The 19,772-nt window shown below is 40.9% G+C and overlaps 1 protein-coding gene across 1 annotated transcript; it reads left to right on the forward strand.

Annotated features, from left to right (window-relative positions):
* Positions 1–418: 418 nt before the first annotated feature.
* On the forward strand, positions 419–17,710 carry CHURC1 (churchill domain containing 1). Its single transcript, XM_045901046.3, has 4 exons — positions 419–576; positions 5,229–5,364; positions 6,816–6,886; positions 15,074–17,710. Exons 1-4 carry the CDS (start codon positions 457–459, stop codon positions 15,164–15,166), a joined length of 420 nt encoding a protein of 139 aa, XP_045757002.2. The 5' UTR covers positions 419–456; the 3' UTR covers positions 15,167–17,710.
* Positions 17,711–19,772: the final 2,062 nt, after the last annotated feature.

The following is a 19,772-nucleotide window of genomic DNA, read 5'->3' on the forward strand; positions in this document are numbered from 1 at the left end:
TTTAAGTGTTCTTTTTAGGAGTTTTAGGAGATTCTCTGCAGAGCTGTAAGTGCCTCTTCCCCAACACTTCGGCTATTGCTTATTCACCTGCCGAGAGCTGATTTATCACTCTCACTGATATGGAAAGGTATATAAATTATTATAATTTCAGCTTTATGTACGGGGTAAGCTGAGGCAGCGCGAAACAATTCCCTTTCGTGTGTGTTGTGACTCGCCTGTCAGCCTAGACTCAGGAGGGCGCCTATAAGAACTCTGCTCAGTGGGAGCTCCCTTTCGCATTCCCGCCACAGGGTCCACGGTCCCGCCTTCTTCCTCCGTAGGTTTCTGATGTCCCACTCCTCGCCCTGGCGTTGTTGCCTAGGAGACCAGGCCCTGCCCTAACAACAGTGGCTAAGGGGCGGAGACTTCGCGTTGGTTCCCGAGAGCGAATACTCCAGGGTCGAGTAGTTCGGGCGCATGCGGCAACCTTCCCTTTGCTATCGCGAGGTTTCGTCTTCCCGGAAGCACTGGAGGATCGTCCTCGGGAACGGCGTCGGGATGTGTGGGGGCTGTGTGGAGAAGGAGTATCCCAACCGGGTGAGCGAGTGGGCGCCGAGAACTTCTCGCCCCCTTGGCCCGGGGCCAGCCCCTGGGGCTTCTCGTAGCCCTCGGCTGGCCTTCCCTGAGAGGCCGGCCGCGGGCCGACCCAGCCGCTCTGCCCATTCCAGTGACCCCGTAGCTGTATTTAGGCACTTGACGGCGGGGGCGGCCTGTCGCCGTCCGTTCCGCCGGTCCCCACCCTGGCGGCTGACATCAGCCGTCGCCGCGCTTCTCTTGAGCTCCGGGGGCACAACAAAGGAAACCCCACCACCACCACCAATCCAGTCCGACGACAAAGGGACACGCCCCCCCCCCCCCCCCCCCGCCCCGTCTCATTCTCAAGCTTGATTTGGTGAAATTCTTACTGAATTCTAGCGCTGGAAGGGACCTCTGAGGCCATATGTTATAACCCAGTTTTGCAGATGAAACTAATGCCCAGAGAGGGGAAATCACTTGCCCAAGTTCACATTCTCTTAACAGGAGAGCCAAGGCCAGAATTCAGGTTTCCTGGCAGTTACTTTTTGAAAAATCTCGGCTCCTCTCAAGCTCGGGAGGTTGCCGAAGCTTGTTTACTCTCATTCATTCAAGGTATACTTATTGAACATTTATGTGTGTAGCTAGATTACTTTGCTAGGCCAGAAAGGGATACCAAAGAAGAAATAGGCAGCTTTCATTGCCTCCTGCGGAGTATGTGATTAACAAAAAATGAGTAGTACAGTTCATAAATTCTGTTCGAATTCTGAGAAAGGGGAGAGAAATAGCGCTGTTCTCCCAAAAGGAAGGTGAACTTCATTTGGGACTTGAAGGCTCGCTGTGACGAGGGTAGAAAAGAAGGAAAGGCGGAGCCCGAGGCTTGGGGAATAAAACAAGAACAAGAATTCTTGTAATGATTGGAAGGTAGAAAATCTATAGTTGTTTCTGTCTCTTAATATCTTGAGTAATAAGTAGTCTTTGGGGAAGGATATATAACAAGAACACTCATGGTACAACCTCCTTGGAAAAAGGATTAGCATTATCAAATGAAGATATGCATACTGAATGACCCAGCAGTTCCCATTCTAGAGAAATAAATGCATTACATATGTTCCTGGAGACTTGTATAAGAATGCTCAGAACAGCAATTTTTGTAGTTGTACACTGGAAAAGTGTGATACCGTCACAGAATGGAACACCATGAATAAATAATGAAAGTGAGTTAATTAGAGCAGTGGTTCTCAACTAGGTGAGATTTTGCCTCCCAAGGGACACTTGGCGCTATCTGTAGACATTTTTAGTTGTCACCCTGGGGGTACGACTGACATCTAGTAGGTAGAGGCATTATACTATTTATGTTTCATATACTTTATTGTGTTCTATTTCATACTTTTTTAAAAGTGTAAAAAATTTTTATGAATCCAGTAATGAACACTGCACTTTACAGAGACCACACGAGGGAGGTGTTTGTAGTGAAGAGTATTAAAGGGATTAGGTTGGATTCTTAAGAATTGAGCTAATCAAAAGACTTAAAAAGTTGTATTAAGTTTAGATTCTACACTTCAGGCATTGGGCATCCATCAAGAAAATCAAATAGGGAAATAATTCTGAAATCTGTTATTTAGGAGAATGAATCTTATGACTGTATATTTAGGTTATGGTAGGGGGGAAATGTAAAAGGGAGAGCCCTACGGTATTTGGGGAGCCATGGCAACAGTAGTGTAGGCATGAGATAATGAAGACCTCATCTCAAGGAAAGAATTACTAGAACTGAGCCAATTTAATGGAGGGAGGAGCTATAGATGACCTTAGGGTTTTCAATCTAGGCAATTGGGAAATTGGAAGTATCATTACAGAAATTGGAGGCATATGGGAGAGAGAACAAAGATTGGGGTGCACATGGTCAAATTGTTTTTATCATGTTTCATCCAAGATTGAGAATGTAACATCCAAGGAGTCAAGTGAAAATACAAGATTGCAGTTGCGGTGTGAAATTCAAACAGATGAGTTAGAAAAGGATTGAGGTGATTGGGAAACCAGAAAAGTACCTTTCATTGGCACTTCTTTCTGACTTTATTCTGTTCCAAAATAATTAAAGGGCTGTCATTCCGGAATTTCAGAAGGCAGATTTAGAAATCATTAGTGGGTGGATGTTATTGGGTTGGAGGCTTTGAATCAGAACAAAGAACTTTCTAACAGATTTTCAAAAGCAGAATGGGCAACCCTTGGAGAAATTGAACTCTCTTCCCGTTGTTCAGTAGAGACTGATCATTTGAAATCTGAAAGGTCCTTCCAACTCTGGGAGTTTTCAAAGTCGTGTGATATTTCTGAGGGCAGTAAGAACAGAAGCCACTTTGAGCTTAGCAAAGGAAAGGACAGTGAGATGATGGTAGCAGGTATAGTGTACTCATCCAAAAAATTGTCAGAAAAATAATGGATTAGCATATCAAGAAGTTCTAAGTGCGGAATGAGTAGGTAATAAATAATTACCTTTGGTTTCATAAAATTTTCTGGAGATTTGTGGTAGATATTTTTCACAGATGAGGAATACTAGTCTTAGAAGACAAACACAAATAGTGGAAGAAAAAGTTTGATGAATTGGACTTAACAAGAATCAAAACTATCTGCTCTTCAAAAGACATTATTTAAAAAATGGCACACCAATAATAGGGAGAAGATATTTGTAATACAAATCTGACAGAGGATTTGTATCTAAGATACATAAAGAACTCTTCCAACTCAATGACTCTTACAACTAGATAAGATAAACAACCTAAGTTTCAAAAAATGGGCAAAAGACTTGACTAGACACTCCACAAAAGAAGGTACACGTGTAGGCACCATGAAAAGATGCTTAACGTTATTAGTCATGAGGGAAATACAAATTAAAAACTACTGTGAGATACCACGTGATTAAGATAGCTAAAATAAGAAAAGACATGGTACCTCAGGTGGGTGAGGATGTGGAGCAACTGGAACTCACACAGTGCTGGTGGACTAGAAAATGGAAAACTAAGCAGTTACAAAGTTTGTATGTACCATATTTTTACCATCTGATTCAGCAGTTCCACTTCTAGGTGTTTACTGAAGAGAAAGGTATATGTTTACACTGAATCTTCGTAGCTGCTTTATTCATAATAGCCCCAAGCTGAAAACGACCCAAAAGTCTATCAACCTGAATTCATGCTGTTCGGCAATGAAAAGCAATGAGCTACCAGTACAACAACATAGATGATTAATATGGACAGAACAAAAGAAACTGGTTGCAGAAGAGTATACTGCATGGTTCTATTTATATAAAATTTTATAGGAATCGGATCAAGGGGTGCCTAAGGTGAGATAGGGGTTGGGTTCAGACTGCAAAGTCTGAAGGATCTCCTAGGAAGACAAATTTTTATATCTAGGTTGGGATAGTGGTTACACTGATACATATATACCTAAAAAAAGTCATTCACCTATACCCTTACAGTGTGTGGATTTTATTATATAGGAGCTACATTTCCGTGATGTTTATTTTTAAGAAAATCAAAGAAAAGCACCTGTTCTTAGTAGCTGGAAATTTATACTTTAACCTTAAGGCCTTTTTTCCCCTTCAGTAGTTAAGTTGATGTGCTTGTGATTTAGTATCTCCCAACTATATAGTTAGATTGATTTCTTCGCTTCTACCCACCCCCGCCCCTACAGAGTTAATCTCTTCCTTCATATATAGCATCAAGGAGCCACTCAAAAGGGAGAGGTTAACTGTGGCGCTGGGAATCCAGGAAGACTTCACTGTGGCATCACTTAAAGCTGGTCTTCCTGATAGTTCATAAGCTCCTCGGAGGAGGAAAGAGGTGACTCATCCTCTAATCCTTCACAGTGCTTTTGCACAGTATCAGGCACATAGCTGCATTGGAGAAATGTTGATTGATTTTTAGTCACATCAACTGTTAAAAATACTCTATGTATTGGTCAGAAATGAGGTTGAATTAGATTATTTATAAAATGGTTTTCTGAACAATTATTAGTAAGCCTTTGCAAAGACCTCCCTTGAGCTAGGAGCATAAGTTGTTTACAGTTTCTTAGTGATGAAGCAAATGCCTTTCTCTTTTGAATGCCATGGTGTCAGTCTGATGAATTGCAGAGCTTATCTTCTTTGCCTGAATCACACATACCCTTGAGGACTGGCATCTGTAGAGATGAGAGTTTATTCTTGTTTGCTTATTTTGTGTTATTTTTTAAGGCATCAGAAAATGCTATTTCAACAATCAACTGAGCATCACATTGTAAAAGATCATTTTTATCATTAGTTCAGTATTTCCATTTTGATTGAATTTTTATTCTAGTTTTGTGCTGTGCCTCATTTAATATTGTTGGCTATTAGATTTTTCTAATTTTTCCTTTTCACATTTTATATTATTAAAGCTTCATTAGGTTTCTAAATATCCACTTGCATTTAGTCCTCTCAAACACAGTTGCAGTCCTCAGAGACTTACAGCTTAACACTGCTTCAGTTTTGTTTGCCATAAATAGCCTTCTAGAGGAAAGCTAGTAATTTCAAAAATTACTTGGTACAGACTTCAAGCAAGTAAATTCTGGCCATGTTTTTTTGCCTTTAGAAAATTTTAGTCTATTAATTATTTTCACTAAGGGTTTTGAAATAGAAGAAAATTAAATTCCTATTTTTAATATTTTAGGGTAACATCTGCCTGGAGAATGGATCTTTCTTGCTGAACTTTACAGGCTGTGCAGTGTGCAGTAAGCGGGATTTTATGCTGATCACAAATAAATCTTTGAAAGAGGAAGATGGAGAAGAAATAGTTACCTACGATCGTAAGTAGACTTTATTTTCGTGCAAGTCTGGGAGCAGATACCAGCTTTTGAAAGCTAGTAGTTTGTACCTCCTGATATGTTGTGTTTTATAAGGCCTGTTTCAATATTGTATTGCAACAGAGTTGCTAGTTTGGTTTTTAAGAGGAAAATAAAGATGATGCTAGCGTCATCAGACTGCATAAGTGACTTTTGTAGATAACTGAAGCTAATGATTCAGGTAGCATTTTTTGTTTGTTTATTTTAAAAGTCTTTATGCCTTCTGAAACAAGAGAGACTTTTTTTTTTAACCTTTTAGGATCGTTCGTGTTAGTTTTCTTTTTTTACTATAGTCTAATACAGTGATGTTCTCCAACAGCTCCTGAAGTGTTTAGGGCTGTTTGCTGCCATACTAAATGACCCTGGGATGTTATGGTTTTTTAAATCTTGTTTCTGCTCTCATAACCTTTTTTGTCTCCTATCTCATCATCCGTCTGTTGTTTCTTTTGCTGTGCTACCTTCATTTGCTGCTCCTCATCCTCAATACTGGGGAACCAAATAAACTATGTATAATAAAAATGAATCAGCTCTGAGGTTGGCACTCTAAGAATTTCTGTGAGTAAATTAAGTATATGTACATTTTAGTCCCCAGGTGTGACAAGAAATCAAACTGTTCACATCCCCTTTTTGCCTGTCTCCTGGTTTGAGTATGTTGGTATGTTCTGAAATATGAGGAATAAATGTGCAAATAATGATATTTTTTAAAAGGAATATGAAAGATACTAAGCCTTTAGAATTGAGTCAGACTATTGAAAATGTTCTAACGTAGAATAATCCTTTTTCTTTATTTTAGGCATAACCCTTTAAACTCTATTTTAAAGAGGTAGTAGGACATAGCGGTTAAGAGCAAGAGCTCTGGAGCCAGAATGCATGGGTTTGAATTCTGTTTCCAACACTTCCTACCTCAGTAGTCTTGCTAATTACTTAAAGGTGTGTGGCTTTGTTTCTTCACCTTAAAAAGGTGGTAACAATAGTATCTACCTCTTTGGGTTTTGAGAATAAGTAAACAGACAAAAAGTATTTAAAAGCGTATCTGGCACACAGTAAGCACTCAATAAATCATAGTTATTATGTGTTTTTACTATAGTCTTTTGTTACTATTAAATTCACTTTAATGTTTAGCATTGGCTTTTTATTTATAATTGTTTTTAGTAGCACAGTTTCTATAAGTCCTGAGAATGAGAATTAATATATGCCTGTTAAATCTCTGAGTTGAGGCCCTTCATTATGTAGCGTTGCTATGTGATAGATTTTGGATTTCTTATCAAGGTAGATATTATAATGGGTTTCCCGCTGCTGTGTTAAATATATCAGTTAAGATTCTTTTAAAGCAATACCATGCTGAAAATAGAAATTTTACTGTCTTAAGACACCTTCCAAGACTTAATAATTTAAGTCTCTCTGTGTTTCGGCAGATCTGTGTAAGAATTGTCATCACGTAATAGCCAGGCATGAGTACACATTCAGTATCATGGATGAATTTCAGGTAAATGTATAAATGTGGTATGTTATTGTGGGGGAGGGGGAATAATAAAAATACTTTCTCAAATCTTATTTAATTATTATTAAAATCTTAATTATTATTAAAACATATAGTTTTAATAAATGAAGTACTAGTAAATAATAAAGGAGACCATCCTTCTCTTCTACTTGTGTACGTTAAGAGAGACATTTTAGACGTGAGTATATCTGTTCAAACCTGTCTCCATAAGAGTCACAAGTCAAGATGCATACCTTACAAATGATATCTTAGGCCTGTCCTGTTTGTTTATGAAGAACAGCACATTGTGGGTTCTTATGAGGTTACAGTTGTGCCTGTTTTTTCCCTGTCCAGTTATGTAATTGCACAGTTGTTGGTTTTATAAGTGTTGACCTGCCCACTGCCCCCATACTTGCTGAGCATGGAAATTCTGATTAAGGAGGTTATCTTTGTCTTCCCCTGTAGACATGTAGACTCGAGCTACTCTGTAGTCTCAGTTGTGGTAAGACATTTTAATATAATTCATTAAGTAAAATGACAGGTTGGATGTATCAAGGTTGGAGGAAAGAAGCTGGACCACCATAAGGGTAGAGAGTAAGTATTATAAGGATGAGGCCTTGTACAATCGTGAGAGCACATGAAGAATTGTACAGAAGGCTACTGTATGCCTCAGTTGTTGAAGATTCACAGATCTGATGGTCGGGAAGAAAAGCTGGACAGTGGGGCAGAGCCAAGGGTAAACTGGAAACCATAAGGACACACTGGAACCTGTGTCTGTCCCTTACTGCCTCCATTTTCAAGCTTTCAGATTGAGTTACTTACTTAGAGTGAACTGTGTATTCATCTATAGGATATAAATATCATGTTAGAGCTTTTAACAGACAGGGGAATTTTTTTAAGTCCTTCAAATTTGGGTAGGATTTTAATGAGAAAAAAATAATAATCTTCCATAACAGGATCTTACAGTGTAACCACTCTCATTCATTCATATTTTAGTGTAGAAGAAAGCACTTATTCACCTGTCAGAATCTGGTCTGATATGTTGTGATTAATCTGTACAACATCTTGACCACATCTTAGCATCCAAAAATTATGCCTCGAAAAATGTTTATATGTTATGTGTAACTTAGGGCAAAAATCAAGATCTCAGTGAATGAGTAGTGGCCAAATAGGGGAAGGAGCATATCATGGACTTAAAGGAGCAGCTCTGTCCTTCCATGAGAGGAAAGGGAGGCTTAGAGCCATTTTGCAGAAGCTCCTGAAGCCGCCATGAGTTTTTCAGAGCCCTAAATGGGTACTAAGGTTGCTGTAATGAAGCCATTGTCTCTTACTGCTGGGTGAGCCAAGTCTAGCTGGTTTTCCTTTATGACTGAACACAGCCATTTTCACAGCTGCCCCAGAAATGACTCTGGGGTAGGAAGAAGATGATAAAGGAAGATGGCTTGTATTCACGATGCCTAGTCAGTGAAATTCTCTTGGGAAAAAACCCAACTCTTAAACCGGGCTCTACACTTCATCTTCTCTCTCAACATCTGCTTCCCTCCACCTGTATTCTATATCCCTCCATCAGATTCATTTCCTGAAAGCGATGCTTTAGACCACTGCTTTGGCCTTTCCATAGCTCATTTTAGCTACAGTGTAATATCTGACCTGCTCATTGCGGGGTTATCATGGGGCTGGCCACCTTCCCTTTCTCTTCTTTCCCACTAGTCTCTTTGGCTCACCACACATAGCATTGTCCAACCTCAGACTCTTCTCTCCATCCCGGTAGAGAGGAAGATTTTTGTTCCTTCCTCTCTAAGGCTACCCTTTCTGTATTTCCTCACCAATCTCCTCTCTACCCAGCATCTTCTTTGTCTCCCTGGGATTTAAAATATTTCTTACAGTAAATATACTCGAGTCTTCTTTTGTTAAAAAATAAGTTAAAAATCCTTTCATTTCACTCAGTTACCTCTGTGATTCATCTTCTAATCATCTCTGTCCTTCTTTTGCTTCTTTACTTGAATAGGTCTTTACCCTGTTCTCCTCATTTCCCTGTGCTGCTCTTAACCACCTGCAAACTGCTTTTCATTTTCACTTTACTAAAACTATTCTCTCAGAGGTCTCCTATAATGTAACTGAATGCTATGACCTTGCCTCAGTTCTTAGCTCTTTTAACATCTCTCCTGGGTCTGGTTGTGTCAACCATTGTGGTTTTTGAAGGATTTCTTCCCTTGAGGTCCATAGTGCCAGCCTTTTTTCTTTCTTTTTAAGTCATTTTGAGTCCTCTTTTGCCTTCTCCCTGGTTTCCTTTACTATTGTTCCCTAACTGATTTTCCCCTGAGCTTTGGTCTCTAGTCTGGAGCCTTCTCTTTACTTTCTCAAATAGTGAGCACACACACACTCAGGCTCACTTGAAACCTATCAGCTGTCTCCCAGGTGTATTTCTTTAACACTAACAGTCTGCCTGCCCTCCTTTCTTCCTTTGTTTCTCTTGCCTTTTTTGGCCTTGCTGCCACACCTCATGGCAAGGACCATACCCACTCAAACCTGAATTACTGCAGCAGTCCCCAAACTCTAGTTCTACTCACTGCTGTCAAATTAATCTTGCTCAAATATATCATACTGCACTCTCGCTACTCCCTATAGGATATGCTTGCTCTTTCCCTATCCCTGTCCTTATTCGTGCTTTTTCCCTGACTTGACTAGTTCCTTTCTCTACCTTCAAGTCAACTAAATCTTACCTCTTTGAAGCAGAACTTAAATTCTATCTCCTCCTTGCCCCCCCCCTTTTTTAAGATTTTATTTATTTGACAAAGAGACAGCTAGAGAGGGAACACAAGCAGGGGGCGTGGGAGAGGGAGAAGCAGGCTTCCTGCGGAGCAGGGAGCCCGATGTGGGGCTTGATCCCAGGACCCTGGGATCATGACCTGAGCCGAAGGCAGATGCTTAACGACTGAGCCACCCAGGCACCCCTCCTCCTTGCTCTTGATAGTCCAGCCCATTCTTGTACCTACAGTGGCCTCTGACTCATGTGAATAGCCGCTTGGGAACTTCCTTCTCAACTTGAGGGACACAAGAACTCTTTGTTCTCAGCTTGGACAGCCTACTTCCTCGTCCCCACCCTACCCCAGCACCTTTTTCACTTTAGCAGTAGTTCAGGTTCAAGGTGGGATTCCCCACATTGCTAATGTTTTGTTTTAAATGTCTTATGGGCAAAAGTAGGCAGAACAGTGTTTTAACCTCCACCACCCAGCTTCAGTTTGCTTTATTTTGTATCTCACTATTCCCACATCTCCCTACAGGATTGTTTTGAGTCAAATCCCAAATATATCACTCACTACTTCTGTAAATATTTCAGTACACATCTCTAAAAGATAAGAATTCTGTTTTAAAAATAACCACAATATCGGGGCACCTGGGTGGCTCAGTCGTTAAGCGTCTGCCTTCGGCTCAGGTCATGATCCCAGGGTCCTGGGATCGAGCCTCGCATCGGGCTCCCTGCTCCGCGGGAAGCCTGCTTCTCCCTCTCCCGCTCCCCCTGCTTGTGTTCCCTCTCTCGCTGTGTCTCTCTCTGTCAAATAAATAAAATCTTTAAAAAAATTAAAAAAAATAACCACAATATCATTGTTAAAGTGAGATTTTCTGATGGCACAAGTGGGGGGGGGAGATAGAAGTACAGAGTTTAAACAGAAAATACATTATAAATGATTATAGATATCCTTTATTTTTTATATCACCCCAAAAGCCACTGAAAGGACTATGTGTTTGCCTCAGGAAACCAAAGGGGAACTGTGAGACTGCCTTCTGTTCCTCTGTGGACTAGGGAAGGAGAGGACTTGGGGTCAGAATTAATAGGTAGTAATAGAAGAAAAGGGCCGTGGGCCCCTCAGAATAAAGCAGAGGATCTGGTCTTCCCAAAGGTGATCCCACACACTCCACCTTTCCTTCCAAATCTCTATCCCTGGGCTTTGCCCAGGTGGAGCCTTTGAGGTTTTCCATGAATGATGGCGGGGGGGGAGGGGAATTCTTTTTTTTAAATTTATTTTATTTATTTATTTATTTGACAGAGAGAGACACAGTGAGAGAGGGAACACAAGCAGGGGGAGTGGGAGAGGGAGAAGCAGGCTTCCCGCGGAGCAGGGAGCCCGATGCGGGGCTCGATCCCAGGACCCTGGGATCATGACCTGAGCCGAAGGCAGACACTTAATGACTGAGCTACCCAGGCGCCCTGGGGGGGAGTTCTTACTGTCCCAACTTGGCCAGTTTTGATAAAAGGTGTCCTGATCCTGGCAGCACAGGGGGATGTGTTCCTGACCTTCCAAGTTAGAATTCTAGACTTGTTTTCCCACAGAAACACTATGATTTATGGTTAGATTCTATAGTACTTATACAGTATGAGTTTAAAAGACTCCCTGGAATTTCCTGGGGAAAGCCTAACTGCTGTGTACAGCATTGTTTCTATGGGAGACTGCTTTTGAATTACAAATAATTGACCTACAGTGAAGTTTGGATTCCAGACCAACTATAAATTAAAGATTTCAAGTGTAATCAGTCTTACTTATTTAAAAACCTTTCCAGATTATACCACGTGTTAGGTTTTTTCTTACTCTCAAGTTAGACTGTAAATTTTGCAAGGTCAGACCTTGTCCTTGCCTTCTCTCATGTCTGCCAGTGCCCCTGGCACATTGCAGAGCATTTAGGCACTTAATAAAAACTTGTCGATGGATAGATTGGGTGAAAACTCAGAAGTTTGTCTAGCTTCACACATTTTCCCGTTTTGACTTTATTATTGTTCTTCATTTCCAGTGAGAGGTTCACATCCTACTAGTAATGTCTGGCAGGTGAAAGCAAAAGTATTTGAGAGCAGTAAAAGACCTTGTACAGGTCTTTTAGAGGGTGGATTTTTATTTCATTGTTTTAGAAAGATTTCTTTATTTTGGGGGGGTGGGGCAGAGGGAGAGAATCTTCAAGCAGATTCCCTGCTGAGTGCAGACCCTGTCATGGGGCTCGATCTCATGACCCTGAGACCATGACCTGAGCCGAAACCAAGAGTTGGACACTCAACTGATTGAGTCACCCAGGCGCCCCTATTTCATTTTTTAATTTATGAGACCTGTATTTGTCCTCTGAGCTTTAGCCCCTATTTATCTCTATTGTGTGTGTGGAGTAGACCTTGAAATTAAGTGTGGTCTTTAAGAAACAATCTTTCTCTTGCCACAACTAAGCTCCCCTGCTGAACTCACTCTAGGAAACAGAAGTGCACTTGTCTGGGTTCTGAGTCTCTGAACCGTAGTCATTGTTTATCTCTGTGACCATTTGTCTAGTGACTATCCAGACTCATGAAACACAAACTGCCTTGACTGACCAATTCCCAGACAGCTAACAATCTCAGTTTAAAGTGTGGAAGTACTAACAGATTTAGCATTAAGTTTGTTTTCTTAAAGAAGATAAAGTTTTTAAGCAAAAGCTTGAAAGGAAATATGTGTGTATAGTTTATGACCCATATTAAATATTCTAGAAGGGGATAACTGTAAAAACAGGACTTTGCCATAGGAGTTTTCCCTAAAACAAAATCTCTTCCATCACCAGCCTGGACATTTTTAAAAATTTTAATTCCAGTATCATTAACATGCAGTGTTATAGTAGTTTCAGGTGTACAAGATAGTGACTCAACCCTTCCATACAACACCCGGTGCTCATCAGAACAAGTGCACTCATTAATCCCCTATCCCTATTTTCCCCATCCCCCTTTCCCCCACCCACCTCCCCTCTGGTAGCCATCAGTTTCTTCTCTGTAGTTAAGAGTCTGTTTCTTGGTTTGTGTCTCTCTTTTCCTTTGCTCATTTGTTTTGTTTCTTAAATTCCACATATGAGTGAAATCGTATGGTATTTGTCTTTCTTTGACTGACTTCACTTAGCATGATATTCTCTAGGTCCATCCATGTCATTGCAGATGACAAGATTTCTTTCTTTTTTTTTTTTTTTATCAGCCTGGACATTTGTTAAGCCCAAGAAGCATAAACTCCTGAAATAGATCAAATCCAGACAGCTAGCTATCTAAATATGAGGCATGACATACAAGTAGATTTAACTTAATTGTTTATTTTCCTGGAGTAGATAAAAATAGTTGTTTTAGTTTGGGATCTTTCTTTCATTTTAAAAAATCATTTCTGTTGCTTAGTAGTCTTAAATAATCTAGAAAGGAGCAACTCTAGAATAGGAATTTGTCCTTAGGGACCCACACTCAAATTGCTTCACTACTTTATTTTATTTTTTTAAAAAAACTATTTATTTGACAGAGAGAGTGCATAAGCAGGGAGAGAGGCAGAGGGAGAGGGAGAAGCAGACTCCCCACTGACCAAGAAGCCCGACACGGGGCTCAACCCCAGGACCCTGGGATCATGACCTGAGCCGAAAGCAGACACTTAACCAACTGAGCCACCCAGGTGCCCCATATTTTATTAAGATTTTATTTATTTGTGTGAGACAGAGAGCTAGCACAAGCAGGGGGAGTGGGAGAGGGAGAAGCAGGCTCCCTATTGAGCAGGGAGCCCGGTGCGGGGCTCGATCCCAGGACCCTGGGATCATGACCTGAGCCAAAGGCAGATGCTTAATTGACTGAGCCACCCAGGTGCCCCACTTCACTACTTTAAATAGCAGCACTAGGGGCACCTGGGCGGCTGTCAGTTGAGCATCTGGCTCTTGGTTTTGGCTCAGATCATGATCTCAGGGTGGTGAGATCGAGCACACCCCACCCCACCCCAACCCATGGGGCTCCATGCTGAGTGTGGAGCCTGCTTAAGATTTTCCCTCTCTCTATATATAATGGACTATTATGCAGCCATCAAAAGGAATGAGAGAGATCTTGCCATTTGCAATGACGTGGATGGAACTGGAGGGTGTTATGCTGAGCGAAATAAGTCAATCAGAGAAAGAGATGTATCATATGACCTCACTGATATGAGGAATTCTTAATCTCAGGAAACAAACAGGGTTGCTGGAGTGGTGGGGGATGGGAGGGATGGGATGGCTGGGTGATAGACATAGGGGAAGGTATATGCTATGGTGAGCACTGTGAATTGTGCAAGACTGTTGAATCACAGATCTATACCTCTGAAACAAATAATACAATATATGTTAAAAAAAAGAAGAAGAAGAAGATAGCAGGAGGGGAAGAATGAAGGGGGGACTAATCGGAGGGGGAGATGAACCATGAGAGACGATGGACTCTGAAAAATAAACTGAGGGTTCTAGAGGGGAGGGGGGTGGGAGGATGGGTTAGCCTGGTGGTGGGTATTAAAGAGGGCACGTTCTGCATGGAGCACTGGGTGTTATACACAAACAATGAATCATGGACTACTACATCAAAAACTAATGATGTAATGTATGGTGATTAACATAACAATAAAAAAATTTTCCTCTCCCAGCGCGCCTGGGTGGCTCAGTTGGTTAAGCAACTGCCTTTGGCTCAGATCATGATCCCGGAGTCCCAGGTGGAGTCCTGCATTGGGCTTCCTGCTCAGCAGGGAGTCTGCTTTTCCCTCTAACCCTACCCCCTCTTGTGCTCTCGCTCTCTCAAATAAATAAAATAGAATCTTAAAAAAAAAAAAGATTTTTCCTCTCCCTCTGCCCCCCCACCTCCCCATTAATGTGCACATGCACACCCTCTCTCAAATAATTAATAGCAGCACTAATCAAGCCCAGTATGTGTTTGGATTTTTTTTTTTTTTTTTAAGAGAAGGAAGGTGGGAAGGGGCAGAGGGAGAGAGAGAATCCTAAGCAGGCTCCACGCCAAGCATTGTACCTGATGTGGGGCTCCATCTCACGACCCCAAGGTCATGACCTGAGCCGAAATCAAGAGTTGGACCCTTAACTGACCGAGCCACCCAGGTTCCCCTAGCCCAATATGTGTTTTAAGTCCATGTTATAACATTTATATGTATATAACATTTAAGTCCAACATGCATTTCCAAGATGACATTCTTGTGTACATAGTAAATAGAACATCAGCATGTATTCAGTTTACATGAACAAAAGACTCCAGGATACACAGAATAAACCTAAGACATCCCTGATAGGTGTTGAAGAAATGGATCTAATGTGCAGAAGGAATGTCCGTTCCAATTTGTAGAGAATAGCTTTACCAGAGTAAGTTATGAAGTGTCTTTCTCCCTATTCCTCAATGTAATTATTCACTTTATCTTATTCTAGGAGTACACCATGCTGTGTCTGTTATGTGGCAAAGCTGAAGACTCTATCAGTATTCTCCCTGATGACCCTCGACAAATGACTCTGTTGTTCTAGGATCCTTCTGCAGTTCTGTAGTAACTATGTTGTATTGGTTCACAATACAGCATGCCTCATGGCTTGTCTTACTTTGTTTATAATGGAAATTATTTTGCGTATTTTTTTCTGCTTAGACTTAACTATCCTTTGAAAGAAAACGTAATTAGGGGATTGTATTCTTCTGCTGAGCTCTTCTGCTAAAGTTCCCAGTTCACATCAGAATGAAGAATCTCTATTAGAAGTTACGTGGCTAGAAAATAAAACTAGAATGGGAGCATACCTAATGCCCAGGTCTTAGTTCCAATAAAAGGAACCAGGGCTCCTTGGAGAAATGATTGATTCTAGGACTGGGGCAGTAAATACACAAGATGAGCTTGGAGCATTTTGTGCCACAAGGAAAGTGCCAAAAAAAAAAAAAAAAACCCAAAAAACCAAACCAAACCAAAACAAAAAACAAACCCATAAAACACAATGATTGGGAGTATGTCAAAGGGACAAAAGAGCCGACTGAAGGAGCTCCCAGTGACTGAAGCTGGAATGGTTTCAGCAACAAAATAAAGTAGTATTGAATTATAACCCAAACAGTAAATATTCATGCGTCATTACTGATATAAATAAATGATTGAAAAAATAAATACAAAGATTGGAAGAATAGACATGCTGAAGAATTTCAAATAATATATGTAGATACTTCCCACTCCTTAAGGGTGGTTTATGCATAGCAGCTTCCTTCCAAAGAGTAGAGTGTGCCAAGGGAGAAAAGGGCCTTTACAGTGGAAAAACCTGACAAACACTAGCTCAACCAGATGACCAAGATTAACATCCTCAATGATAACCCTATCGATAATAGCATGTACCCTTGATATGATGTGATGAAAGGGTACTTTACCTTTGTGGTTTTCCTCCCCCAAACCCATAACCCCAGTCTAATCATGAGAAAAACATCAGAGAAATCCCATTTGAGGTCCAGCTTACAAAATAACTGACAAGTACTCCTCAAAATTGTCAAGGCCATAAATACAAGTCTGGGAAACTCACACAGCCAAAAAGAGTGTAAAGAGACGTGACAACTAAATGTAACGAAGTGTCCTAGGACAGAAAAAGGACATTGGGTTAAAACTAGCAAAATCTGAGTAAAGTGTGGGCTTTAATCAATATATGTAAATAGGATGATTTCAACTGCTCCAAAGAAATCTTAGACTATCTCACCTTGTATAGTTGAAAGAACACTGGCTTGGGTATCGGAAACCCTGGCATTTAGTTCTCTCTGCCACTTGGTAGCAGTATAACCATCAAGCAAAGCATAACTCTCGTCTTTATTGTCCCATTTCTTTTAGATTGGGCTAATAAAAATTTACTGTATTGTTAGAAGATCCAAATGAATAATGAATGTAAAATGCTTTAGAAAGCATATAAAGTACTGTATGCAATGAGATGGCTTTGGTTAGTTCTTCTAAGACCAAAACTTAAAGGGTCAGACATTAGATACAAAATTGTTTCCTCTTCATATCTAAGAAATTTGGAAATTCTAAACTAAAGCTTTGCTTGTAAGGGAAAAAAGTGAGTAAAATGTCCATCGTTGATACAGGGAAATTTTGTTATATAACAGGAATAATAATAATGCTGAGGTTTGGGGCGCCTGGGTGGCTCAGTCGTTAAGCGTCTGCCTTCCACACGGGTCATGATCCCAGGGTCCTGGGATCGAGCCCCGCATCGGGCTCCCTGCTCAGCGGGAAGCCTGCTTCTCCCTCTCCCTCTCCCCCTGCTTGTGTTCCCTCTTTGCTGTCTCTCTCTCTGTCAAATAAATAAATTAAAAAAAAAATAATGCTGAGGTTTATTGAGTACTTACTATGTGCCCAGGCCTTTTTAAACGCTTACTTTATCCTCATTAACAACTCCAGGAAGTAGGTACTATTGTTATCCCAATTTTGGAGCCAAAGAAACTAAAGCACAAAGAAGTTAAGGAACTTAAGGTCACACAACTAGTACGGTGACTTCATCTCAACACTGTTGTTTACGACATACGAAGTATAAGGGTCTGGCAAGGTGAGGAGGAAGTTGAGAATGTCAGCGACAACACTCTGAGGAATCTAGGCATGTCAGACCAAGATTTGTTATTCAGAAAAGTTAAGTCATCTGCTCCTTAGGGATCAGTTGTGTTATTCCTGGAAAATGTTTTCCACTTTTCTGCAAATCTATATCTGACCTGCTGAGGAAATCGTTTGGTGAAATGGATCCAGAAAGCAGAGAAAATGCTTCATTACTTTAAATAGCAGCACTAAGCCCATTATAGCCTCTGAATGGTCCCTTCTTGGAGTTTGCTAATGCTTCCAACTTAGTCATTTGGAGCTCAAGAGTATGATTTATAAGCCCCAACAGATATCTTCGTCTATTATAGACTGTATAATTATCTGTCTGTTTTGGACTATATATTACAAAACTTGAAACCTAAGATCCTATCCACATTTGTCATTATTAAACCAACTTTATGCTGTGTTTTGTGACACTTTATTTTCTAGAATTCTTCTATGGATCTAATCAAATAAAGACCTCTTGAACCCAGTTCTACTGAATCCAAATTTTTCTGTTCAAATAAAGGGGAGCCAGGCAAAAATATCAGTTTACTTTCCTTCCTGAGATACAAAAAAGAAAAGGAATCATCTATAGATGTAATTGGGAAAGTGGGCTTGTCCTGGCACCTCGTTCTTTGTCTACTTGCTCCATGATGTATAGATCCGGAGTCTGCATACTTAGGCTTTTGGAGTTAAAGCTCAGCATGTTTGTTTTGTTGTTTTAGCTGGCCCAGTCTTTCTCAAATGGTCTTGGCTTCTCCCAGTACTAATTAATTGATATATGATATATTGTGGGCACAACCAGATATGGTTCGTTACTTACAAGGAATTACTAAGAAGTGTATGTTCGCTGCTCTTTATCAAGAATTCTTTGATTCTTTTTTTTTGTGTGAGCAAGGTTAAGTTACTTCACTGAATTTGAGGCTCTCCATTTTAGGTTGTGTGTTTCTTGACTGTAGTACAGTCTATTTTGAGGTACAGTATGGTTTGGATAGAAGGGAAACCAAGAGACCTAGGTCTGAAATGAGCTTTGCCACCTGCTCGTGTTGGGACATTGAGCAGGTAACTTATATGCACCTCGGCTCTTCAGTGGAAAAATAGAAATAATCATGCTTCCCGCACAGAGTTTTTAAATCAAATGATGTAACGTAAGTGAAAATGTTTTTAAGTTGTGCAGTGCTGTGTACAGGCAGCTATCGGTGGTCTTTCTGAAGGAACTCGGAGGTAGAGGGAAATCCTGTTGTGTTGTACTTAAAGAGTTCAGGCTTCGGGGCGCCTGGCTGGCTCAGTCGGTTAAGCGTCTGACTCTTGATTGCAGCTCGCATCGTGATCTCAGGGTTGTGGGATCGAGCCCCATGTTGGGCTCTGTGCTTAGTGGGGCATCTGCTGGAGATTCTCTCCCTCTCCCTCTGCCTTACCCCCCCCCCCCAAATAAATAAATAAGTCTTAAAAAAAAAAAGAGTACAGGCTTTATAGTCGACTGACCTGGGTTTAACTTTCAACTCTGCTACTTGGAGCCCTTTGTCCTTGGCACATGTCTTGTTCACTTACCTTTAAACAGAGGGAAAAATTCTTCATAGGGTCAGTATGAGAATTAAGTAACCTAATATATATAAAGTACTTATGCAGTGGGTGAGTGTAGTAAATAATAAATGATAGTTTGGATGACAGTTGTGATGGTGATTATAAGAAATCAGATTTGAAATCAATTAGATTTTGGCTCAGTGCTTCTGAAACTAAGGAGGTATAGCATGGGAACATAGTCATAGAAATAATAAATTTCAGTCTGTGTACCTTGGTTCCCTAAAATCATTTACCTCAAGCTTTATTATTTTTTTTTAAAGATTTTATTTATCTGATAGAGACAGTTTTTTTTTTTTAAGATTTTATTTATTTGACAGAGAGAGACACAGCGAGAGAGGGAACACAAGCGGGGGGAGTGGGAGAGGGAGAAGCAGGCTTTCCGCCAAGCAGAGAGCCCGATGTGGGGCTCGATCCCAGGACCCTGGGACCATGACCTGAGCCGAAGGCAGACGCTTAACCACTGAGCCACCCAGGCGCCCCTATCTGATAGAGACAGTGAGAGAGGGAACACAAGCAGGGGGAGTGGGAGAGGGAGAAGCAGGCTCCCCGCTGAGCAGGGAGCCCAATGTGGGGCTCAGTGCGGGGCTCGATCCCAGGACCCTGGGACCATGACCTGAGCTGAAGGCAGATGCTTGACGACTGAGCCACTCAGGCGCCCCAACCCCAAGCTTTATTTTTTGTTAGAGCCCTCAGAGAAGTGATTGTCTCTGTCCCTCCTCTAAATCGAGTGGCATTATCTCAGCTCTCTGGAAAAGCTTGTTGATGAGACACCTTCCTACTTCCTGAGTGCCCCTAGGGAAGTTTGATTAAAAGATTGAAAGTGGGTGATTATATTAAGCTTTGCCAAGTCTGTTTATGACCATAAGCTGATACTTCTGAGGATGTAAAGGGAGACAAACGAGATGAAGAATAAAGGAAACACTTCTCACTTCTCTTCATTTTAACAACAGCACAACCAAAGATTTAGT

This window comes from Mirounga angustirostris, unplaced genomic scaffold, assembly GCF_029215605.1.
Source record: "Mirounga angustirostris isolate CCGP_5_RB_7025 unplaced genomic scaffold, mMirAng1.0.hap1 SCAF_9, whole genome shotgun sequence".
Lineage (NCBI taxonomy): Eukaryota > Metazoa > Chordata > Mammalia > Carnivora > Phocidae > Mirounga > Mirounga angustirostris.